The sequence below is a fragment of the Filicampus tigris genome, chromosome 13 (genome assembly GCF_054856515.1).
Source record: "Filicampus tigris isolate MCC_2025a chromosome 13, RoL_Ftig_1.0, whole genome shotgun sequence".
Classification (NCBI taxonomy): domain Eukaryota; kingdom Metazoa; phylum Chordata; class Actinopteri; order Syngnathiformes; family Syngnathidae; genus Filicampus; species Filicampus tigris.
Window position 1 is genome coordinate 15,431,214 of NC_141229.1, and position 26,865 is coordinate 15,458,078.

The 26,865-nt window shown below is 39.2% G+C and overlaps 1 protein-coding gene across 1 annotated transcript; it reads right to left on the reverse strand.

The window, feature by feature from the left end:
- Positions 1-941: 941 nt before the first annotated feature.
- On the reverse strand, positions 942-11,233 carry syf2 (SYF2 pre-mRNA-splicing factor). The gene is made up of 7 exons (XM_086050218.1): positions 11,076-11,233; positions 10,706-10,804; positions 10,008-10,133; positions 9,769-9,886; positions 5,327-5,417; positions 3,448-3,546; positions 942-1,284 (listed from the first exon to the last, which is right to left on the reverse strand). The coding sequence occupies exons 1-7, from the start codon at positions 11,190-11,192 to the stop codon at positions 1,119-1,121; spliced, it is 816 nt and encodes a 271-aa protein (XP_085906344.1). The 5' UTR covers positions 11,193-11,233; the 3' UTR covers positions 942-1,118.
- Positions 11,234-26,865: the final 15,632 nt, after the last annotated feature.

Below are 26,865 nucleotides of genomic sequence, written 5' to 3' on the forward strand. Positions count from 1 at the left end.
ACATATAATTTAGGTCTGATTACAGACCCTTGAGGTACCCCATAAACCACCTTTAATAGCTTGGATTTTATGAAAGTGCATTTAAGATTTTTTTTTAAGAAAAGCAAAATGTAAGAGAAGTTGCACATAAAAGTTTAAGTAAAGATGCCATAAGTTTAGAGTCATTCGCTATTTTCAACATTGTTTCCCATGTCACTTTGTGACATTTGTTTTTCATCCGGAGTGATGATTTAAAGTTCAAATCAAAGCAGCACTTTAGTTCAAACCAAATATGGTCAGTATCAGCTTTTTTTAAAAAGTAAATACCATTAAACATAAGCAATAATTTACTGATCAATTTGAAAACGCAATGTGACCTTCAAGTGCTTTTCAGTAACATGATTGGTGTCTAATGTAATGATGAAATTAAGGCATAGATTTTACTCAATATTTTTTCTACATGGACCACAAGGGGAACTTAGTTGAAAAATAATTCAAAAGGTTTGAGATCCACGGATGTCAGTACAATTTGTAAGAAAAAAAACCCACCAGGTAACTCTGTGGCCCTGTAGAGGGCACTGTGCACCATCATCAGACAGATTTGGAGAAGTAGGAGTCGTATTTGGGGGGTTGCATGGGAATGGCCTGCCATTAATCTTTCCAGTCACAAGGCTCTTCTGCTCATGTAGCTGCTTCAGGCAAGTTGGTCAGACAGAGATGGGGTAGATGATAATGAATTGAATTACGCTCTTGTTGCTCCTTACCACTGTGCACCTACATCAAACACATTCGTCAGCGAGCATTCACTAGCCAACCAAGCCCGAGGTTCCATGTGTCTTGATGGTAGTTAATTCTCACGCTCAAAATGTCACTGTCATGAGACCACACACACACACACCCTCACTCACCCCCACGCACACACACACACACACACACACACAACAACAAACTCGTGTTCTCGATTGAAGGATCACAGAAAGTGGTTTATTTTAAAAATAAGGGTGAGAATACTCCAAATGGTATTCTTAAAACTGTACGAACATGACATGTAACGGATACATCGAAGCTACAAGATGCACGTTTATAAAAAGACTAGCGATACACTGCTCATTTTCAAGATTTGATGACTCAAAGGGAACTTAAACAGCAGTGCCTCTCTCCAGGTTCTGCTTGATCTCTGCAGTGTATTTGCCATAGAACCGTTCAGCCTTCTTGTTGAACTTGGCGTTCCTCTCGTTAATATAATCAATGTCTGCGTCGTCGTTGTAGGCCCTTCGTCGGCTATATTTGGCACGCTTTTCCATCCTGCACAACAGAGAAGGTAGCAGCTTAGTGGTTAATTACATGAATCACTGATACAACTCCAGTCCGGTCTCTTTCCCATACCTGAATCAGGGAAACCCTCCTGATCATCACTTCAGAAAGATTACTGTAAACTCAATCGAACCCTATCAGCTACTTGCATGAAGTGTTGATTGTTTCAGAGAAAACCTGATTTATATAATACGTCAACACCCTCCAAACAGTCCTTCAATATACAATTTGTTCATTATCAAACATTCTTGCAGGCCTGCCTTGTTACATTCATTTGGCCAATAGAGCGGTTGTGCGTGGTTGTGTGACCAAAACAAGTATAAAAAAAAAAGTCCCAAATAATTCTGTGGGACAACAATCTGATTAATCTGCAAGGATTTGAAAAGGTTAGCAGCAGTGTTTTGCACTTGGGGTATGTGGCTAACCAAAGTAAACATTGGCTAATGGTATGACTAAAATAACTGAAAGGTTTCATCTACAGGCAAGTGTGTTGATGTTTTCCGTGTTATCTATAACAGCGGGTCAGCAAATGTCGTGCAAATGTGAATAAGTACCAAACAAAGACAGAACAAGAAACAAACCAGCTAGCTTGACTACAAACGGAGTATTATCATTATCATTTTTTTTCAAAATTTAACCCATTAAGGCCTAAAGCGCCTGGCTCAACAGCTCCCCAAAACCTAAGGTTGTCTTTGGAATTACCCTTGAAAACCTGAAGTTTACCCAGAAATTCAACACCTACAAAATAATTAATATCTCAGCCCCTGCAGCTAATTAATATCTCAGCCCCTGCAGCAGACAGAAATATAATTCCAAAAGAATTTGAGAGTTTAGACATGTGGGTTTCCCACAGACTCAAATTTATCCATCTTTACTGTTTCAATCGAAGAGGTAAAATAATGTGTCAGTGCAAGAGAAGGACGCTTAATTAAGTGGTAATTATGAGTGGTAATTGCCATCCTCTTTTCTGTTACAAAGATGTCGATATTGCCATTATCTACACACATATATCTTAACCACATATCTGGTTCAAAAGTCCACAATCGCGTTGTGTATATCACTGTCGTTATTCATTTTAGAGCCATTACTGCTCGAAAAAATTCCGGATATCCTCTGACGACTCACGACACGGTCACATGTCTATTCTGATGCATTTCATTCATTAAGTGACCGAGAATTAAATAATAAATAGAAAATGACATACATGATCTCCCGGATTTAAGGGTAGAAAGGCGCAACAAAACAACTAAAAGTTAAAAATAAATAAAATATACTTCCACATACCGTATTTTCCAGACTATAAGTCACGTTTTTTTGGGTGTTTTTTTTTTCTCCATAGTTTGGCCGGGGGAGGGATTTATACTCTGGAGCGACTTATGTGTGAAATTATTAACACATTATATCGTATATCTATATATATTATATCGTATCCCTTTCCTTTTCAAGGTCAGCAAACAATACACCAAACAACCACAGGAGGGCGCTCTAAGGCTGCATATAAACCTGACTTATACTCGAGTGCGACTTATATATGTTTTTTCTTCTGTATTATGCATTTTATGGCTGGTGCGACTTGTACTCCGGAGCGACACATAGTCCGGAAAACATTGTAAATATCCCATGTTACAATATGTACATCTGCGGCTGATAAGTGCGACCGATATGTTTAGATTTTTTTTTCCTTTTTTAACTTAGTGGTCTTTTTCAATCACAAGATAAAATTCTAGAATATTTCGTAAAACAAGAATTCCACAGTAAGAAGTTTGGTTAATCTCGATGCTATTCTAATTTCAAACATGACTGCCTGGCAAAGACTGATCCAGGCCACGCTTGTATATGATAATAGTGTAATTATTAATTATGAAAGTATTACTTTCACTTGAAAACACAAAGTATTTAAACAGGGTTGCTCTGGTTTGGGAGTGTTTGAGAGAATTAACCTGGGTTTGACTTTGAATATTTTTTGGGGGGTTGGGATTTAAATAAGCAGTGAGAATTCCCTATTCTTTCAGAGGACTGACGGGAGGCCGCAATAACCGTTGAGTCCAAAAGTTGGTATGTGCAGTCGACGGCCAGCGCCCGAGTAATGTTGATAGGAAATAACTGGAGGGTGTGAAGGGCATCTCCCCTATGTCATCTTTGAGTGGAACTTACTGTTTCTCCACGTCTTCCACCATGCGGTCAATGCCCTCTTGGGAAGGGACATGGGTGCCGTGGATCAAGCTATTGGATGTGGGGTGGAAGTCCTCACCACTGCGGGGTAAGTGCAAAAGAAATTAGAAATACAGAGGCATAGCTAATCAGCATTTTAGCAAAACTGAATGGGCTTCTCTATACCGCCATTGTGATCTTGGTCATTTCGCTGAAAGACGACAGTGTGACCGGGGGCAAAAATGTGCCGGTGCATCCTTCATGGTTGTGCATGCGGCAACATTTAAAGGAAAGACAACCCTGCAGGCACTTCCTTGACCTTCGTGTGCTTGCCAGAGATTCAGAGTTTAAATTCATTAAATTACAGCTTCGAGTTTGGATGAAACTATCCCCAGGGCAAAACTCGGGTGCAGTCGTTAATGTGTAAGATGTACTTTGTGCACATGTGATGGGATGAATGCTAAAACGGTTAAGCCAAGCAAAATCCTTAGGATTGATTATGTTTGACTTGTTATGGTTAAATGGCAGAGATGTGCTCATATATCATTCTGGTGTGTCTTTTCATCAGACATTTTCCCTCAAATTTTAGCTGTCCATCCTTGACACAACTTCAGTATTATTGAACGAATGTAAATAGTGGACATGTTTTAAAACTCGTCTTAAAACACACTTTTACTCTATGGCTTTTGACTGAATGAGATTCGGTACTGTTTTAGTGAGTTATGTTGTCAGCTGTATTTGTGTATTTAGTAGAGATGGGCACTTTACCCTATTTTGCCGGTCTGTCCTCCCTCCGCGACCTGGGTACCCTTCCGTCATCGTCCCTGCGTTGTTATTCATAAAAATAATCGTCTTCTAACCCCGTCTGTACTCGTCCTTTCAAAGTGCTTCTGTCTGTCCACGCACTCAAACATTATCTATAAACATTTCCTATGCACATCCACTTACTGGCTGGGAGTATTGTGAGTGGATTGAATTGTTTACAACTGTTTAACCAAGATAGAATTTAGCTGCCAAAACAAACACCGTTGGTCACTAGACCGGAGCATGTCAGTAGCCATCACGAGAATATTTAAGATTGCTTTATAACGCAATACTATTGAGTTTTATGACCAAACCTTTGCAGTATAACGTAATAAGTTTTGAGTTTGTATTATTATAATAAAATAATTATTATTTTAGGAGGAGAATGAAGACTTCCACTTCCGGGTCGTTTAGGTGTACGTCGGCGCTGGCAGAGATTTTTATGGTCTAAAGATGTCCCAGACAAAGACATACTTCGCATGAAAGGGGATATGTACTAAACGTTAACAGTTAGTTAACAAAACAAAATGGCTATCCACCTTTTTCCCCCCGCCCAATACATACCATATCCCGGATTACACACACACAAAAAGGGCTGGGCGTGTTTCTGTCAATCAGTGAAATAGGGTCCCGTGGCATAATCCATGGTATTACATGTGTTGAACCACTAGAGGGCAGACTATGCCTGTGCAATGTTACTGCAGGGAACACACATGAAAAGTGTTGTGGAGGCAGTTAATAAAGGTGGCTCCGTCATATAGCAGAAGAGAACAGTGGTCTTGCTTTTTAAAAGAACCCAACACAACACGTCAGTTGGTACTTGACCCGGTTACGGACAAATAGAAGGATGGACGAATGTCCACTTCTGTCCTCGCTTAGTCCATACTTTTTAAAAGATTATCCTCCGTCCATCCGTCCACAAAATGGGCATCCGTCCATGACGGATTGACGAACCGTTCCGTCAATGGGACTTTATTTTGTATTTATTTATTATTTTTACCATCTTTGTTATTGCTTTGGATGCAACAACGGTTGTTTTAAAGTGCTGTATAAATAAAGTTGAGTTGAGTTTACTCACCATTCCTGACGCTGCTTCTCATAGTTTTGCATGTCTGGTTTGATCTGCTTGGTGAGTCTCTGATACTGCCTAAATTGGGCCTCAGCATAACCTGGGTTGGATGTGAAGGTGTATGACAAAGAACATTTGCATGAGTTCTTCAGAAATAGACTCTCCTCCAGGTTCTGCTGTGATCATTTGTGATATGAAGTAGCCATACATGACGAGCCAAAACCTTCTTAGGAGATTCAAATGTGAACAGTAATTAGTACAGTAATAGTGTGAGGTCTTTACATGCACCAACATACACATCTATGTGAAAAAAGCATGTTATTTCCACATTTCTACATGATATGATATATGTTAATGTAGAACTCAAAGTATGTTTACCTCAAAGGCTGACATAAGCCAGTTGTGAAGCAATGTACCATCAGCTAAATGTAAAGATTAATGTACCCGCTATATTTAGTAGGGGTGTAACGGTACGCTAAATCACGTTTCGGTTCGGTTTTTTGGAAACTTCGGTTTGGTATATTTTTGGTCCAAAAAAAATGATTTATTTAAAAAAAAAATATATATATATTTTTTGAAAAGTTGTCAAGTAAACTGTACTTTTTTTTGCGAAAAAATAAAAGCGAACCATTCGGGTGATATTCTAAGAAATTACACCAGAATAAAAAATACACTAACAATAAAGATCTCATAATTTTGTAAATTATTAAGACACTGAAATCTTTAAACACTAAGCAGCAAAAGCCTATGTCAACACATCTAAGTATTCAAGTTAAAGCCAAGTTGTCATTACAGTACATATATACACTTTTTGTGATGAAAAAATACATACAATAACAGTTACAATTATTGCTAACTATATTGAAACTATTTTTATAATGAAAAAAATACAGCAACTTTAAAAAGTCTCTATGAAATTGTATACACTTTTTAGGCATTGAAATTTTTGAATGTTCAACAGCATATTGTAAAGAATTGGGTTTACTGTGTTGTGGTCGGATTTGTGTGTTGCTGAGTTGCGATGTTTCCGAGGTTCATGAATGCATCGTACGACAAGCGAGTGGAGCAGCGGAGAAAGAAGAGCGTGAGCAGTTGTACTTGGATGAATAAAAACGTAATAATTTAACTACGTGTGACGGCGTGTTCCTGGAAGACGCTACAATATGATAAATCTCGCATTTTAAGTTTGACGTTTTTGCTCCCTCGTCTAAGAAACATTCACAGTCGGATGATGCCGTGCATGTTAGACGTGCTACCTGCTGTCCATCTCATGTAGCAATGTAGCACACAACTTTCGGACTTAACCATGTACCTTTCCCCATCGGCGATTTTAACAGGACAGCCAGAATGTTCCCAAACAGGAGACCGCAGTGTACGCGGGGACCTTCGAGCTCTGGCTCTTTTCTGGCTCTCACTGTTGTGCCGCCATTCTCCTCTCCCGCATGCAACAGTCAATCGCGCCCGTGCGTAAGCTTGCGCTAATAAGTGGACCGAACCGAACGCAAGTGGACCGAACCGAACATGCCATACCGAAACGTATTAATACACCCACGTGTACCGTTACACCCCTAATATTTAGATGAGTCTTGGAGCTTTTCAGACATAGTAAATTATTCATAAGTGTGGAGTACAGCTAGCCTAGCGTCATGTGAGCTGATCAAAGACATCAGTCACGTGGCTCTAACCACCGATCATGACTCTTGAAACCACTGTTTGGAACATTAGGCAGAGTTAAAGATAACTTTTAATCTAAAAAATGTCAACACTGTCTCTTCTGAAAGTGATTTTCACTCTGTACAAACATTTTAGAGATACTTTGAGTTGCTGGTGGTTACTAATATTCAGAGGTGGGCCTTCATTAGTGCTTTAGTCCGTCTGTGAGTTCCCGTCTGTATTTCAGGCCCACCCGGTTGATCTGAGTCAGAGAACGGGCTTACCGGTACCACGTCACACGCAGGTGCCACACTCCTGACACACAGCCAAATAAATAAAAAAATACAAAATAAAACAGTGTTCTATAAGTTTCGGTCACATAGACGTAATGACATGTGCCCCCTATTGTTTTTATTTCACCGATCACCACGCTGTGTGTGTGTCTGTTGTTTTTATTTGATATTTTTTCTTTATTTGGTGGCGTGTCTGCTTGTGCGGCGCCTGCGTGTGACGTGAAAATTACACTCTCGATGAGGGGCGGACTGGGACCATGTGGGTCAGCTGGAAATACAGACGGGAACTTCGTGTTGGATAGACAATGCCCACCTCTGCTAATATTCAACATGGTGGAAGACACACCACTTTGTCCATATTGACATCAAACAGTTGCTGCCGACTCACTGTTGTGCATCCACAGACACATATAACCAGTTCCCCTACATCCCAATTGTTTTCTATTGGCTTGAGATTTTTTGATTGTGGGGTCCATTTTAAGTACAGTGAACTTGACATGTTAAAGAAGACAGTTTGACATGTGAGGAGCTTCCCTTATTCGCTCAGTCATTCAGAAACAAAGATGGGGTGAGGTTCCCCTCTTTGTGAACAACTGTGTGAGAAAATTGTGAAATAGTTTAAGGACAATGTTCCTCAACGTACAATTACAAGGGATTTAGGGATTTCATCATCTACGGTCCAGGACCGGCGTGGGGATTACTTAAGCAGTCGGGAGAGCGGACGTTATGCTACTGAGAGAGGAGTTCATCTGTGTGTACGCTTTGCCTAAGCCTGTGGTTGCTTTGTGTTGGTGTTGGCTATGGCCCACAGCAACAGTGTTTGTGATTTATAATAAAATATGGGATAAACAACTAACGTCTGACGCCGTGGGCAGTGAGTGCAACAGTCGGCTTTAGGACGACGTCATCAAAGGGGTGAGGCAGCCACACGGGGGAGAGGAGAGGTTTTAGTGAACCAGGCATCTTATTTCCGGGTTACAAAAATAGCCACCAAAATAAATCTTATTTCATAACAAATTAGATCACTATTGTGCCAAAGGTAATATATAAATCATATACTGTATGTGCCTACAGTTAACTGTGAAAAGCCTAAAATAGCACGGTTCAGACCCTTTATGATTCTGCACATGGTTATAAGTTGTTGAAAGTACAGTGATCCCTCATTCATCGCGGTTAATGGGGGGACAGAACTCGCCGTGATAATTGAAAACCGCAAAGTAGTCAGATTTATGAATATGATTATTATTATTATTTTATATGATATTTATTGTACAGTTTTATTTTGGGGGGATTTGCGCCTGTTACGCTGTTGCGAACCCCCGACATGGTTCCCACAGATCTAAATACTTGTTACACAATCAATTTAACTTTAAAAATGCAAAATGCATAATAAATAACAAGCAGTAGGCTGTGAGAGGAACATAAGCTTCAACCACGGCAGCTGACGATCACGACAGAACGTTCGCTAAAACTACGTTAACGCTTTAACTATCATAAAATTGACTTATCTTAACTAGAATGCCATAGTGTAATTTATCCAATTCGGCACTTTAAAACGTCGTCGTCGTGAAAAGTGGAAGTAAAAACAGCCGCTTCTTCTTCCCTCCTTCTTCTTCGCCTGGTTTTTCTTCTTCTTCTCCTCCTACTTCATTTAAAGACGAAGAAGCACGGCCGCCCGAGGGGAAACATGCATTAACTTTATCTTTGCACAATAACATCAACAAAGTCCTTTGGATAAAATGCAACGCGGGATTGTAGTTAAGGTAAGCTGTTTTAAGAAACCTAAGACAAAACTAACAAACACTTTCACACCTTATTTGGCGATGTCTAAGTCGTCCGTGCCGGCCGGGAGCGTGCTGCGCAACACAGCTGATGTACTGGACTATCCGATGTTTACAAAACTTTATTAGAGCAAACACATCATTAAAAATACGGAGGAGAAAGTACCTGGCTTGACTCTGACTAAATCAACGGCACATTTGAATCACGTTATGAGTTTGCGAACAGAACGTTGTTCAAAGTGCTGTTAGTTTGTTAGTGTGCACTAGACTAGCGAGAGGCTGCGATGATGCGCACCCAGTCAGCTCACATACAGTACACAAGTGGAAAAATTAAATCCACTTGTGCTCTCGTTGGTCGATCTCACGCTGGGAACCAGTCACGCGCCTTTTATGAGTGTCTGCGGGTATGTACAAAGCCTCCGAGTCAACTCATATCTTTGAAACAATGGGTCTTTCTGCAATATAGCTGCCGATATGGCTGTTTTGTTTCATTTTTAATTTGTTATGAATGCGCGATGCACTGAGGGCGCGAAAGTCGAAGCGCGAAGTAGCAAGGGATCACTGTATATATTTTTGTCACGGTGAAGAAAAATATTCCTAAATGCAAATGAGTTTGTCATGTTGTTTGACAACAACTTCCCAATAGTGTCTATTGAATCTTTGGTCGAGGAAACAGAGCCCATCAAAACAATTGCAAAGGTTTTAAAATCGATCTTGCCCCAACCTGCAAATCCTGTGTCAGGATTCTTTTTCTTTTTCTTTCTCTCCCACCGCTCTGCATCATCAGCAGTGATATCAAGGAGTTTCACTCTGTGATAGTCTTCACCTCTGGCTGCACATTCCTAAAAAAAACAAAACAAAAAAAAAACAAAAAAAAAAAAACAGACCCCAATTCAATTACTATCATGGACTCTATTTACACTTTTTAGGACCATGGGTAAACCCTTGTGCTATACTGTATACCTTTTTCTTTTCATCTTCATTAACTTCCCACTCTAGTCTGGCTTTTTTTGCCTCCCAGTTAGAGGGTAGCTTCAGCCTCTTATCCTCTTCAACAACTTCCTGGTGATTGAGCTTGCGTGCTTCATTCTGTGGAAGAGGATACAGAATAATTTTCGGGACACTATAGTGCGTAAGAAAATATGTTTCTTGTAAAGTCTCTGCCATGTTGACGGTCAAATTCAAACTTTCAGAGAACTTGACATACAGAAAAAATGTCCCTTGATACAAACCTTTTTGAGATGGAGCCATTTCTCTGTGCAACAGGGGGTTTACAAAACTGCACCCGCGGTTGTTTGTAATGTGATATTTATCGTAAATGCAGTCGGATCGTACAAGATTGGGACAGACTTATGTTTTAATGCAAAAAATTGGGTGAGATTCTCTCCCAATAACACCAATACTGATAATTAATAATCAATAAAGACCAACTCCCTGTAGTGTGTTGCGATATCATTCTCTGGTGGAGAAGCCACTTTCTTATGAGATGTATTTATTTATTTATCTTTTAGGAGGCAGGTTAAAATTGTATGGAAAATAATTGAATAAACGGCTGGTTAGTTTGCTAAATATCAGACATTTTAATGATCACTAAGCATGACCAATAAAGACACAATGCCTATTTAGTTATAGACTGAAATAATAAAATACTGTAGTCCTACCCGTTTAAAATGTAACTCGCGGAACTTTCGAAGTCTGTCCTCTCTCTTCGAAGACGCGAAGGTTTCCGGCAGCTCCCCTTCAGTAGGTGTACTCTTCTCCTGGAAGTTAACAAATCAAACAATTTGTACGATTAGTAATGTTTCAATTGTATGTCATTTTAAAAAGAACGTGTCTTGTGGATTTTGACGTTAGCTCACGAGACATTAGCATAACAACGTCGCCACAACATCGAACAATGATGATCAACTACGTACATATGGTAGCAGAGAATAGACAGATTGTTACAAAGTTCCATCGGCAGCAGTATAAGCATGTGTCACGTTTGAGAAATTCAATTGAATTTGGATTAAAATAAGGGGAAACACAAACCTCGCCACCGGACGCCATTACTTCACTACACAGCGGAAGAACCGAAAATTGTGGAGCGGATATTACGCAAGAATTAAAAACAAATATATATTTTATTTGTTTATTTAAAAAATACATACATAAATATATAACCCCTGATATATGGATACTTCAGCACGCCTTTTATTTGTTTTCAATAAAGTTAATAAAAAAACAAACCAAAAAAAACAACAACAACGTCAGCGCGCTGTAGCAGCCCAGATAACCACCGTGCCTACAAAGCGGCCATGTTGGAAGGGGCGACCTAGGCTTAACTGAAGAGCATCGACAACTGTGTCGTCCTTCAAGCACAAACGAGCACTTTTTTTCCCCCTTAACACTGAACACCGAGTCCAAACTGATACGCAGCATGCTGTTGAACAGCGTTTATCCATCCATCAAATTTTTGTGTCTCCATGGCCTCTTTTCTTCTCATCCTCTCCTTCCTGCCACCATCCCTATCAGGAGCCAGATGTAGCCATCTTTGGATTTGGCATCGATTTCCTGGTCTTTGGCCCCAGACATATGTGGCCCAGGCGGTTACACTGAAACAAGGGTCGGCAACCTGTGGTTCCGGAGCCCCATGCCTCTCTTTCATCCTTATATTGCGGGCGGCTCTGTGGCTTGGGAAAATAAATTATACTAAGTATCCAATTGAAGTGTATGTTATTTGTTTCAAAAACGTGCATCATGTCTTCTTAGTAAGTCAAAGTTTTAACTTCTTTCTTCAGACCTTGTGCAATTTCAGTGATCAGCATTCACCTTCTTCAGAGACGTTTGACAGCACTGTCATGATGTGTCAGCAGGCAGCCGGAGTGCTCAGAAAGCCCAGCGACACCAAAACTACACAATATCTGAAAAAAGTATTTTATTTGTGTTTGTTCGTTTGTTCAATTGTAGTTGTAAATTGTAAGATTATTATGACCTCGAAATATTAAAATGAAATTATATAGTCACTGTCGAACGAAAATCTCAGAAGTCCTAATACGGTCAAATTCATTTCTTAAATAGTTTTATCACAAATCGATTATATTGGTCTGTCCCTACCACATCTGTAATTTTTATGGAGTGTTCTCCCCATACCTGCATTAGTTTCCCTCCCACATTCTAAAATCATGCATGGTATGTTAATTGAAGACTCTAAATTATCTGCAGGTATGAATGTGAGTGTGAATAGTTGTTTGTTTATGAGTGTCCTGCGGTCGGCTGGCGACCGGTTCAGGATGTCCCTCACTTCTTGCACAAAGTCAGCTGGGATATGCTCCAGCACATCCACGATACAGAGAATAAATAATGTAATGTAGCCAATCCATGCATTCGCTACATAACTGCTCAGTATTTTGGGTTGCTGGAGCTTATCCAAGCTAACTTTGTGCAAGAGGTGGGGTACACCCTGAACTGGTTGCCAGCCAATCGCATGGTACATTAACAGACAACCATTCATGCCTGAACCCACAACCTCCGAACTGTGAGGCTAATCGTACAATGAGAAATTAGAAATACAGAATAACTCAAATGTTAAAAAGTAAAAAGCTAAAAGTCAGTAATGTAAAATTTTGCAATGCATTGTAAGATTCATACATCTTTCTGAGTTTGAAAGTAGGAATTATAAAGTATTTCACAAACTGTCAATTATGATGTATTTCAGTTTTAAACTGTAGAGGTTGCTGGAGAGTTAGATGCCTATTTGGTATGGAACTAAATGATCACGATTACATCTTGCCCTTTTACCTGTACAGTATATCTTTGTGTGTTACTATAATCTAATCGGAGTTATCTGTCTGATTTTTCAAATTTGAATTAAAGACAATTTGAAAAAATACAGCTTGACTAATAAAAAATTGCACTGACAGGAGTCACAGGACAGCTGAGTATTGTTGAACGTTGTACAGTGAAGCATGAAAGGTGAAGCATGTAGCCACATGCTAAATGAAAAGTCTGTTCAGAAAATGGAAAATTTATTCTCAATTATCCTACCAATGAAATGTGTTTATGACCATAAAAAACCCAACCATCAATTTACATCCTTGGATCATATTCATGAGCCTTTAAATATGAGTCAATACGCTGACAAAAGTAAACACTTTCAAAAGCCATTTGAGCATTTTTGAGTTGCCAAATGGATGCAATCCGTATTTGATTGCATTGAACTAATAGAGCTCTTTTACAGGATGTAATTAAATTGAGTTTATAGTCTTAGATTAAAGTATCCCTGAGATCAGAGGCATTGTTAATGGAGTGATGCATTTTCACTGGCAACCAGATGGGAGCACATCACAGCCATCTCTTGCTACAGTAATGGAGACACTTTGTCTATTGCTGCAAAAAGACAAAACAACTTCATAAAAAAATAACTCACAAATGATTTCGAAAGTGCAAAGTGACCAGAAAAATCAGCAATAACGAAACAAAAATGCAAAACATGTAGGTACACTCTATCGTTTTACATATCCAGCTGTCAAATGTTTGCGTAATAGCTTGCATTCATCTTATTGACTGTTGAACGTCTTGACTAATGTTATGCACTCACGCTGTATGTCTCAGTTCAAGCATTCACTTTCACTCCTTTTACTTGAGAACGGCCAGAAGTTCATCAGCAACATTCTATTGTTTTATACGCACTCATTTGCACAATTTATGGGGCACCTACAGTATATTGTATGTGATTCAGTAAGTTTAAACAGACCAGAAGAGCTTCAAAAGTTATAGCAAAGAGTGGCGTGATATGAATTTTTTCACGCATCAAGGCTCCATGCCAGGCAATATAAGGAATCCGGCAATAATGTCATTGCCACTTAGTGTTTAGTGAACTTTAGTGCAGTACGATATGGATCTCACATGTGCTATGTGGAGGCCACCCAAAATTGCTGAACAGCCACTCTTCAATATTAACTTTACCAGTCAAGCAAATCATGCCTAAACTAGAGTAACATTATATCTGCAAATAAATTGCCCTTGAGGGACACATTCATGAATACGGAACAGACTTCATGGTGCCTCACAGTCATCACATATTAATCAAACTGGATGTGATATTAATTTAAATGCTGGAAATGCATGTTACATATAATTATTATTTTATTATACATATTAATATGCACCCAGAAATATATTTGACTGTTGCTTTTATTTTACTCTTGGTAAAAATCTATCCGGATTGTACATGGGGGGTGGGGATAAAATTGCTTACTGCACAAGCAGCTGCTTCACATCTGGAAGTTAATATAAACATCATGGCCAATAAAATCATTCAATTTCCTTAATTACTATTCCTGTCATTTCCGAACTAAATGAAAAGTTATTAATTCCAGGCCAATGCAAACATGCTTCACCAAGATGAGGAGCAACCCCTGAAGCGTCGCCACCCTGACTACAGCCTCTTGTCACCGGAGTGGAACCACAAGCTCGAGCCTGCGTGGCAAGTGTGCATTTGTGTGAATGTGTCAAAGTGAATGCGGGAGTCCAGGGGACCTGGGCTGAGGCACAGCAGACATGAATTCAACATAAAGATGCCGTCTTGTTTTCCATCTCACCCAAATGTTCCCCACTGGTGCCAACGTGATTAAGACCAGGGACAACTTGAGCTGTTTCATCTTTCTCCTCCCCCTACCCCCTGTTTTCCAAACTGTAGCTCAGATTTTTTTTCTACACTCAGTGACACTCTCAGCTTGAACCACGCAATTTACAATACACTATATAAAACCTAAATAATAATTCTGAATGTAATTATTTGTATTTTCAATAACACATTCATAACAGCAATGTATAAAAAAAACATGTTGAATCGGCAACCTTTTTCCAAACTCACTCAGCATTTGCAATACACTGAAAAGCCTTGAACTTTGACCACTCATGTGGTAGTATGCCACAAATGGATATTAGAAAAATGAGGCTGCAACTGGGATTCATGAACAGTTTGGAAAAGTCTTGTCAGTGGACACTGTCAATTGTTGCAGTTAAGATTCTACCATGCAAAGTGAAAATAACTCAACTACTTCCAGAAATGCCAACTTCTTTCAGCCTGACACAAAATGGAAAAGATTACTATGGTCTGACAAATCTTCACTTTCAAATTGTTTTTGAAATAAAGCAAGATACTTTGGTTACTACAGCAGTTCAAAAGGTACATGTCTACGTTAGCCTGCCATCGAAACCAGCTTCTCTCTGCAAGCATGAACCACAAAATCCAACAAAGGAACTGTCACACAGGAGTGACACAGCAAAAAATATTTTCAATATATACTGTGAATGACTAGGAAAACTGCTCCTTTGTCAATGCTTTCCAGTTGTGAATTCAGGTGTCCCCAGAGTTATAGTGAGTGAGCAATTTTTTATATTTTTTTAAAATTTCTTTTTACACTTCTATGACAATTAAGAATGTTAAAATGATACTCAAAACATGCCCCCACAATTAATAAATGTGTGATGGTGTCAGTTTGACTCTGAAGCAGCTGATCTCAATTCCAATTCTTTCTGACGTGGAAAAATTAATTTGAAATATGAACAATTTTGAGCTTGACCAGCCAGCATTCTGGAAAAGATTGCGCTCATATGCCATACACCTTTGAGGTTATGTTGTAATGGATTTTGCTCCACCCTTTTATTGGGTTCTGCGGAGTAGCTAATTCTGCTAATACGATACAAAGAAATAGAAATGAAAACGTAACATTGGAATATGATGTATTACATATTTACACAACTATACTCAAAATAACTCATCATCTTCCAAACCGCTTATCCTATATAGGGTCGCGGGGAGTTGCTGGAGCCTATCCCAGCCGTCAATGGGCGAAGGCAGACTACACCCCAAACTGGTCGCCAGCCAGTCGCAGGGCACACATAGACACTGTCACTGAGCGGGAATCGATCCCACGCTGCCCGCACACAACTCAGGCGTGTGTACCACTACACTATCAGCGGACATCTCAAAATAACTCATGAAGTTTTATCAATTTGAAGTAATGATATTCTTTTTGAACAGAAAATGGTTTTCAGGTATTTCCATGATCCCATTTTGGATGTCTAATAACACTTCTGAGTGTTCAGACAAACTGTCTTTTACCAAAATGTTATTGCAGCAATACATATGTTCTAAAGGGGAACTTCATCTCTTCCATGGTCAGATGTCTTTAAATACATTTTCATCTGGAACCATTCTTCACAGCACATTATCAGTCATCCTTTCAGTCAAAATGCATCCTATTGATGTCTGAGTTGCTGTTACTTTACTGCATTTCCAGAGGGCATAGATCACTGAGCTATTTGGAAAAGGATGTCTATAATGCATCTCACACCAAACAGATCTTTGTGTCAAATCAAATGCCCGTGTATGTGTGATCTTGACTCACTAGTTAACTCCATTTCCCGCTGGCAAATACATACTAATATTATACATCATGACAATTATAATTTGGGATGGTACATGCTTCTTTAGCCATTCACAGGCCAGAAAGAGAAGTCAATTTGGTGAGTGTGAACTACACCTAGAAGATGCACGTATCTATGCACTCAAATACCGCATGTTTTGTAGCCAATGCTTTTGCTCCACCGCACACACAATTAAGCCTCCAATTAAAGGCCATTATGGTTTTTTCCACTAGCAACAACCACAGAGACACAGCTAGTACATTGCGGGCACATCGATGTCTCCTGAGTTGTCATCCAATGGAATGATCCACCAACTTTATGATCATAATTACTGATCATAACAAAAGTGCAACAACAATATAAACTGAGAGGACAGCAATAAAAAGTTTGAATGATTACATGAAGTGGCTGGCCAAGTGGGACTATGAGAGGAAGGTGCACTTGAGTAGACTCACGGTCATGTGAAAGCTAAACAACAACAACAACAACAACAACAATAATAATAATAATAATAATAATAATAATAATAATAATAATAATAATAATAATAATAATAGATAGGGGGCATTGCTGGGATATTTTTAAGAAATTGCACAATAACCCTCTAAACTAGCTATCTGTATATCTCAAAATGTCATATAGATATCTTCAAGACTTGACAATTAATATACACGTGAAATTTGGTATTTTTTGGAGCATGTACAGTGGAGTTATTAAGCATTTCCTGTTTTGTGACGAAGGAAGTATGAAAGACAAAATTTGATGCCCCGCCCCCATCATATTGCATGTCGAAAACTCAAGATACTGAACTTCGTTAATGTCTCACATCTTGAGATGATACAGACCGGGTTTGAAGTCATTCAGATGAAATTTGGAGTACAAGGGTGCAAAATCCCAAATTGCACATTTAAATACTCATAACTCACTTTCTGTTCATTTTAATAGATGGCTGCCATGGACTTTTTGGTACATCTCAGGGTGCAACATGTGCCTCCCATTTTTCATAGGCTTCGGTCAAACATACCGTGATAGGGCCCCGTTAAACCTCTGTTGGGAATGCTACAGACCCATTTTTGTACTTTTGCATGACAACTTTAAAATTGCAAATTGATTTTTGCCAAGTCCATGTATGAGCAAAGTTTGGTGAATTTTCGTTCATGTTTAGGCCCTCAGATATTACAAAGAAGAAGAAGAAGAAGAAGAAGAAGAAAAAGAAGAAGAAGAAGAAGAAGAAGAAGAAGAAGAACAACAACAACAATAGGGACATAGCAGTGGTTGCTGCTCATGCCCTAATTTCTATAACAAAAAGCTGCCTTTACAAATATAATCATTTTATATTAACAATAAGAGAAAGCTATTGATAAAATATTGTGGTCGTATTTTGAAATTGTGCACTGTATCACATGAAATATGCCTCTAATACGCTACCTTATTTTGAAATGGAAGTCATAGTGCTGAAACTGCGCTGTACTGTACCGTACTGTACTGTAACACGTTACACTAACACCACAACACATTACACTAGCACCACAACCGACCCCTCTACCCATCCCTCCGTCCATCCATCCTATGGCCGAAAGGCACAACCTGGTACATATAGACTGACACCAACATTCACACCTGTAGTCACTGGCTGGGAAATTATAACGCTAAAACCACAATAATAATCATATTGACAAATAGCACTCTAGTTGTATCAGTAAGAACTGAGCCTTTTCATTACATAAAGGTAATGACACACCTTTTTAAGCGAGGTCTTGTCATAGAACTCATTACAGTACAGTACTCACAACCTAATGAAGTCTCCATGGCTTGTAATTGAGAACAGCCTGCTTCTTGTCAAACCCCAAATACACCACAAGAGGGAGACCTTTCCCTGATATTTTCTGACAGTTAAACTCAGGGGAATGTGAAATAAAAAAGCAATTATTAATTTCACGGTTGATCTTCAAAATTCAAACGTTTCTTAGTGTCCACCAGCCAAAAACAATCGAAGCTCTCAGCGTAGATAAAAGCTTTGAGCAGCTAGGGGGGTAAAAAACAAAACACTCCCCATGATACCCACAAGACTTCCCTTGAGCAGGGCCCAAAAGTTGAATGGTAAATGATTTGTTTCTGCAATACTGAATTTCTCAGTTGACCAAACAATGCGCAGTTGATGAAGGTTGATAACGGAGAAAAACCCCAGGACAAACAGCTGCGTTAGACAACAGTCTTCTACAAATTGCCCCCTGTTTGACTCCCTGAATTGGTTGCCAGATTAAAAAAAAACAAACCAAAAAAACTATCACAAGCAGATTGAAATTGATGTGGGTGCAAAGTTGACACACAAAAGTGAACTCTGTCCCCAGCAAAGTTCTCATCTCCTCTGATGAAAGCAACAAATTGTTTCATGTAAATGCACACTTTGTTCGTGTTGACTTCAATGTGCTTTAAATTTGAGGATGAGGAAGCCGGTGCCAAATATCTTAAACAAGTGTCAACAACAACACCACTGGCAACCCCCTCAGTGATAAATGAGCCCTTTCTTTGTGGTTAGTACGGTTTACCTTCTCAGCTATTTAGGTATTGAAAAGATCTTCTATATCCTATGAGAAAGATATTTTGTGAGGCATAAGATTTATATTTACCAGTTGGAGAGACTGGGAATAATGAGAAGTACAATTTATTATTAAGGGAAAATATATTTCTTGACATCACTGAAAATAAGGAATTGCTCTCAATGATCTCTTGAGGTTCAATTAAAGGTGTGAATGTATATTCTATGACAAAAGGGAACATCCATCAATTTTCAGAACCATATACTCTTTAATTTTTGGTACATATTATATTTCATTTATGTATTTTTTTATGGAATAGCCTTTTTATGCCACACAAGAACACAACTACTGTCAACATTATTTTACATTAACAACACCAAACCATACACAAATTGTTGTCTCAGCTGTTTACTAATTATTTGATTTCCTTTATTATACTGATTACTGATTAACATCCCAAGGGGAAATTAAACTTCCACTCTGTTGTATATTTTTTGGTTGCACATCAAACACAGAACCTGATCACACACACACGCAGGCATGCAAGGACAGATGTCAGAGTGAAGTGAAGTGACCTTCCATTAAACGTTAAACGAATTTCAGACCAGCAGTCCATTTTTAAATCTTAAGAAGTTAAGCTACCTGTATGGAAAAAAACATTGCATTTTTATTACTACTGTATTGTAGGGAAGGAAAAAAAGACCAACATGGGGCACAACAAGCTTGAGTATATAGAAACCAGATAGGGGTCAAGCCTAAAAATAATATACTGAGAGAATGTGTTTAACAGAGTCCATTAAAGCCAAAAGCCTCTGAGGGAACACTCCACCTCCAGGTTAGCTGCTCGGTCTGAGTAATGGACCAGGGTGTTTTCAGACTCTCATGGCCCCTCGCGGGGCTGGCTGCGCCCCTATGATGAAGTTAGAAAAGGCTGTGCCAGAAAGAATGATCCATGCCCATCTCCTGTTGTCATATCGGATTGCAGCAGAGGCGCAAGTGAAACAGGAAGAATCTATTGAATTCGGCTCAGACATCACAATAATATTGAATCTTGTATATAAACACACATTTGGGATGTTTCAGGAGAATGATTAGTTTGAAAACCCCAGCAATGAATGTAGAGTGTCCAGCATCCTCAAAGCAAAAGGCGCATGAAAGGTATTGAAAATGATTACTACTTACAGGACAGTTACATCACAATAACATTTACTGTAATATAGGTGGAAAAAACAATATATATGTATATGACTATAATCCTGACTGCATTACATCTTAACTTCAAAAATATATGCGTACAGTTTCAGATTTGTAACTAGAAAATCAATCTGTGAAATGTGTAAATTGTCAGTATTTTAGCATTTATTTTTATTTATACACAAATGTCCTCAAATATAGTTTGCGGTTTATATATAATATAGTTTATATATATGTATATATATATATATATATATATATATATATATATATAATATTACATCTGAAAGGACCACCAAAGTAATTTGGGTTTATCCAATGCTTGTAACAACCACAATCTTGTTATACAGTATATGATGAAACGGGTCACATGGGAGATGACAATTGTCATTGAGAGTTATGGTCTGCGTACCATAAATATCTCTATAAAACATTTTGATAATTGGTGGTCGGTCCATGGCTGTCTAATGATGCCGTACCTGTTTGGATACAAGCAGATGAAATAACATTCACCTTCTTCTCTCATCATTCATTGTGGCCTCATGTCTTTCCCTCAGTGGTTAACCAATTTTTGGATCATTTTTCAAGTGTGAGGCCATCACTATTATAATGCCATCATGACTGGCTGCCAAACCATAGCGAATGATGTCACTTCCCTCATGGTCATGGTGGTTTTGGTTTGGCCACTAGTGCATGCGACATTTTGTGCCCCAGTATGAATCTCTGAAGCTTCCAACTTGGCAACCAGCCATGACATCCACACCCCACAAAGCCCCACAGCAAGATGCACATCCATGCAGCTGTTTTGACTTACCAGAGTGCTTTTCACAGGACCAGTGTTGCTCCCTGTGTTAACTTTTGTTCCTCTGTGATTAAAAAAAAAAGCACCCTCTTCTCTTTCCCCTCATGCCTTCCCGCTGACTCCATACACGCACTGTTATAAGGCCTGTGCCTTTGTAGTCAAGCTGCAAGGTGGAAAAGGAGCTGGGGCCCAGTGGCGCCTTATGTGTGGCTTCTAGAGGGGAAACAGGTGATGAGAGAATGTGGACAGGAACAAATCACACAATGCCCACTGGTGCACTGTGGTTCTAATCCCAGTTGGTCAGGCTATGAAGGGTACAGTTGTGGTGGAAAGTTGTGCATAATGAAAAAAATGTCAGTTTTACAATTTAACTGTGATTGCCTAATTATGTGGAGTAGTACATATGCTTTATGGTTATTGTGATACCATTAAGCCAGCTCGTCAGACAGTGTTTCCTTCCTTCATTTACATGGTTTTCCATTGGTTTAGGGTTAATTGAAAGTATTTGTGAAAGACATGCTAATGTAAATTAATTATGGTTTTATCCATGTTTGAAATTGCTACTCCATGTGCACTGGCAAAGCATGCTTTGTAATTTATACCACCATTTTTTCACTTTAACCTAAGTCTGCAATTTGCCTTTTGACAGATTCACTGTCCAAACTCTGGTTCTGCATGCTATAGTTGAGACTGGGAATTTCTCATCTATATTGCCTTGGTGTTGTCTGTGAAGGCGTGCTTTGATTTTCCAAAGTATCCAATTATTTGTGGAGTTCTCAGTGGGGAACCTCAGCCCAGAAGTAGCAGTGGGACGCACAAAACTGCACCACTCACAGGCTCCAGTCCAATTGGTGTCAGAGGACATCAACGACATGCACTCATCATTTGAGGGTTTGGGTCTGAACGTTTAGTTGGAAATTTCTTCTTTAAAGGCCAGTTCATCCTTTCCGCGTGCATGTTGGGCCATGTGATGTAAATATTGTTTTTCATGCCAGTGCCAGTGTGCCGACCATGCAAGCGTAGCAGCAATGAAAAACAACAACAACAATGGTGCCTGCTTCACCTTGCGCTTGTGTGATGAAATCCGTTGGTGTCCCCATCTTTATAGTTCAAATTTAAAGAAATGTAGAGATAGCGACAGAGCAAAACTCCTGAAGTGAACTATCCCAAACGTTGTGACAAAAACAGAAGTTTTCTCTTTTTGCTTTCTCTGGATGGCATTCTAATTATTTATGTGCATAAATGCAACAGGGATGCATGGACCAATGCACATCTTGAAAGCCAAAATGTAGTATGGTCCATGTGCAGTCAAAGTATAAATTGGACTTTATACACATAAAACTAGGTATAATTTGAAAATTAGGTGGAGGAAAAATGATAAATAATAATCAAATTAAATGATAATTTAATTTCATGTTAAAATAAGTTTTGCACATAATTCTTCATGTGTGATCATTATGATTGGAGAAGGAATCAAACTCCTATAAGTTGTACAATTTGGAGTTCAACCAAACATTTCTCAAAACACAAACAATACCTTGAAGTTAAAACTCATAATGTCAAACGAGATGTTAGCAAATCTGGTGAGAAATAAATTCAGTGAACATCTAAAAATACTTAGCTCCATTTTGGTTTTCTTTGCCTCTTTTCTGATGCCACCCCACAAGCATACCAGTGTGTGCAAATAAAAGGCGTATTGAAAGCTTCTTGGTGCTCAATTAAAGACAACCGAAAAGAATAAAAATAACCAAGGAAACTTGCAAACAAACATGTTTTCACTGTGCTGAAAATGTCTATTTCACAATCAACCATCTTCAGTATTCATTACATAAACAGTAGGCTAGGAACTGACAAAGCAACCACTAAGTTCAAAATGTGCTCTTATGCTGCCTGCCGACAGACAATGAGAGATTAACACATTGGGCCACAACTTTCGTGAATTAACAGAATTCATAATTACCAAAATATGTCTTTTTTATGTTTCTGCAATGTTTATTCCATCAATATGGAGAAGCGCTTGTTGTTTGAATAATATCTGGCATCTCATGATGATGGTTTGATGATGGTGACACGCAGCCTACATTCCCATACGGTTTCCATTTGCTTCCTATAGGATACAGGTAGATTCTTTATTCATTCCATGAGGGTAAATACCAAATATTATGGAAATTGCAACAACATGGAAGTCAATCAGCACGTCCATGTGTGGTTTTTTTTGTACTGTAAATACGGTCAAGGGTCAAGGCTTTAGTACTGTTTTAGTTTCATTTCAAACATACTGCCTCAGACTGAAATCTAAGTAAAAATGATGTTTTGCCCGGAATAACATTCTTGTGTGACAGAAATGTCAATATCTGTCTGTGATCAAAACCAGACATTGTTTGGGGGATTTTGGAGTGTTTGAAAGCTGACTGTATTTCATGGCGAAACCCTTGGACTGGAATGCATAGTGAATGTAATTTTTGTCTTACGTTGCTCTGCTGCTATTATAGCGTACCCTCTCTGCTTGCTCGTCTACCCTAATTTACAGTTGAATGCAATCGCTGTATTGGCTCAGCTGTGCCTGTTCTGAAGCTCGGCGCGTCTTGCCAGTCATCGTGGTTACTATAAAAACTAATCATTTCAATTTCCTTGTATCTTATTTCATTCATTTGCTTTAATCACAGTCATGGGAGGCGCCAATGTTTCCCCATGAGTGGCGTCTGCTAAAGGGAGCAGAAATTTGGAGCTGGCAGTGGGGCAAAGACACCCATATTACAGTATTTAATGATCTTGCTGGAGTCTCGAGTGATTATAGATCATCTTAGAGGATCTCCGTGGCCTTTTGATCTCCCAATCTTGCAAATGAAGTCAAGCGGAGAGACATTGACTAATCATCTGCGGTTTTGGAAACCTTTCAGTATGGACGGGCTCTCCTAACTAATAGGGGGTGAAAAAGCCTTGATCTTCTCTCTCTTTTCTTGGTACATCTGTGTGGTGTAAAAAAAAAAAAAAAAAGTAAGGTGATTTTCAAATGGGGCTGGCGACCAGTCAAGGGTGTACCCCGCATCTCGGTCAAAGTTAGCTGGGTAGGCACCAGCACACGCACAACCCTGATGAGGATAAGCGGTATAGAAAATTGAAGGATGGATGGATTTACAAATCCACTAATGGACATGGATTCTTCAAAAATGAAAAAGCACAACAAAGTTGCGTGTGGAGTGAGGTCCCAGAACTGCTTGTGGCATTCACAGACCAGAAAATGAATGATGATCTTCGTCTGCTGCATTAATTAACAGTCATTCATACAGGAAACCAGAGCCAGGCCTCCAGTTCACTTTCATGTCACATCCCATTTGCAAGTAGAAACCTCATTTTTCATTATTTACAATATCACTTCCAGACTCACAATCATCATTATTACTGTGAATATGCATGAGGAGGGCCATCGTTTAACAAAAAGGACATGATAGTTAGCTGCTGAGATACTACCCTGTGTTGTTAGTAAAAGCCCACAGTGGGTTGTCACAGCACCACATTAAAAAGGTGCCTTTAAACAGTAACACGTTTGGGCGTAACAATTATGAACCCCAGGGACTTTGAGAGCATGCAGGGTGAAAGTGTTTTATGATCTGGCGGCACTGCGGACAAAGCAAATAATCGCCCGACACAGAGCAGCAGGTAGTTTCACTTAACCTCTGCTCAGGACTAAGCGCTGACGTAACTGGAAGCACATGGCTGCAGAGCATATTAGACAAGCTGGAGATGGATTATTCCTATTGCCCGACTCAACAATCAAATATTGTTCATTACTTTGAGTTGTGACAACACAAGCCAATGACACAGTTATTCCACAGTAGCTGGGCCACTTGCCTGTATTGTATACAGGGACAGTTTGAAAAGAATTGGTGGGGTACCAACCACTTAGGTAAGCGACATACTGCAAATGGAAACTACATTAATTGTTGTACTTGTCACAGTCTTTTTGAAAGGCCAATCCAACAGCAATCTTAGGCATTTTCCAGACAACATTTATGATTCATTTTTAAACAACTAAACTGAATATAAACTATCTAGCAGAGGAATAATTGATCAATACAATAGTAGATCTTTTTCACACATTTGCCCAAGCACTTGTTGCTAGGCAGAATTTGTAGGCCACAAACATTTGTGACCCAAATCCCAATAAAAACAAATGCATATGCCAGTCCAAGCACACTAGGCTGCCTAAAAGGAAAACAAGGCACTGACAGTGAGGAGGAAGCTGGCAGAAACAGATAGAAAGACATACACTAACTACATTACTCTACATTCATTTCCTAATCGAATCACTACTTTGTTTTGAATATAAAATACAGTGGAACATCCATACGCAATGACAACTGGTTCTGTGATACTGTTTGAATTCCAAATTCAAAACAAACCTTTCCATAACATACAATAATGTCAGATGAATTGATTTGTTCCATGTCGAAACTGTTGCCATTAAAATAAAAAAATATATATCTATTTTATTCATTTTATGGCAGATTTTTTTTGAAAGTCACACTTTCCTTTTCCTAACTGTCATACAAGTAAGCCACTTAATCACTGCACACAAAAATAAAAGTACAAAGAAGATGTTTTCCATTTGATGACGCTTGACAGACATGTAAAAGCAATTCATTTGTTGGTATTGATTTAAGTTTTGTATGTCTGTTTGTTGGCATTCATTAGTGTTGCTGTTGAAATAGGAAAACATTTTTCGGAACAGTAAAAATGTTGTCGGTCCGTCCTTTGTTCTTTTGTAGCTCGTCATTAGCCACTATGCTTTCGATTGCATGCTCTTTATGTTGGTTTGTCTCCATTTTTTTCTTTGATATCACTAGCTCAATTCTGTGGTGGAGCACAAAAACAGAACTATTTTGATTGAACACAAAGATAGATGTACCACTTGTGCCTTTGGAAGATCCACTGCAATCATTAGAAAGAAAGCAATAGCCCCTGCCCCTAATGCAAACTCACCACTGACTGAATATGAGCCCACTGTAGTCAATTACGCAATTAAGTGAAAGCACTAAGAAACTCTGAGAGAAAGGTGGTGCCTCTGTGTTCAATACCTGCATGTTCAAATGGAGGAGAGAGCTTGCATCTTGTGGACTGTGGTCTGCTGTTTACTGGATGTCTGTGGCCTGTGGCTTTGTCTCACTCTCATTAGTGTGTTTGGTGTTCGAATGCGGACCGGCCCTACAGTAAATGCTCCTTATCGCTCGGCCACTCCTGAGGGCACCGCAGCCACAAAAACCCATGAGAGGATGTAGGATGGATGAGCTGTGCACATGAAGGCAAACTGAGAGAGGCTGTCCACCCAAACTATCTGTGAGTAAACACATAAGGATGAATATAACAGTATGATGAAGGGTCAGGTCCAGTGGCATGTGACCATTCATCTCACTGGCGCTGCCGGCCAGGTTAAGTGCTCCTCCAAGCCAAGGGCCACTATCAGGTTCCCCCATGTGGTTCTACTTAGACTGCCAAGGGGTCCCAGCTATAGAGTCTGCAAACAGATGTTGGGGCCACAGGGCAGGAGCAAAAGGAATAGGTCCCTCTGATATGGCTGGATATGCAGTAGGCTCAATAAACCACATAATGGCACACACCTCATTGCTACCAACTGGTGCCTTGTTGATTCTTCAAGGCCCAGCTCCAGACTCATGTGTAAGTCCCCAATGGTCATTATTGTTACTTGCAATATAAGATAAATCAAGTGACTGGAAAATGAATCAAATGCTTTTCACATCAGAAAAAAATAATTCAGTGGAGGATGTTGGCTAGAATGATGATTTATGACTACAATGCATGGTTTGGTGCTGAAATTACAGCTTCCTTATGTGCCTTAGCGGAGTTAAAA

Bases quoted from the DNA above. Each gene is read 5' to 3' on its own strand.
- syf2 (XM_086050218.1), bottom strand. From the start codon at position 11,192: ATGTATTTTTTAAATAAACAAATAAAATATATATTTGTTTTTAATTCT. The intron at 9,887-10,007 runs GTATACAGTATA...TGTTTTTTTTAG, and splicing joins ATGAAGATGAAAAGAAAAAG to GAATGTGCAGCCAGAGGTGA. The intron at 1,285-3,447 runs GTAAGTTCCACT...TCTGTTGTGCAG, and splicing joins GTGGAAGACGTGGAGAAACA to GATGGAAAAGCGTGCCAAAT.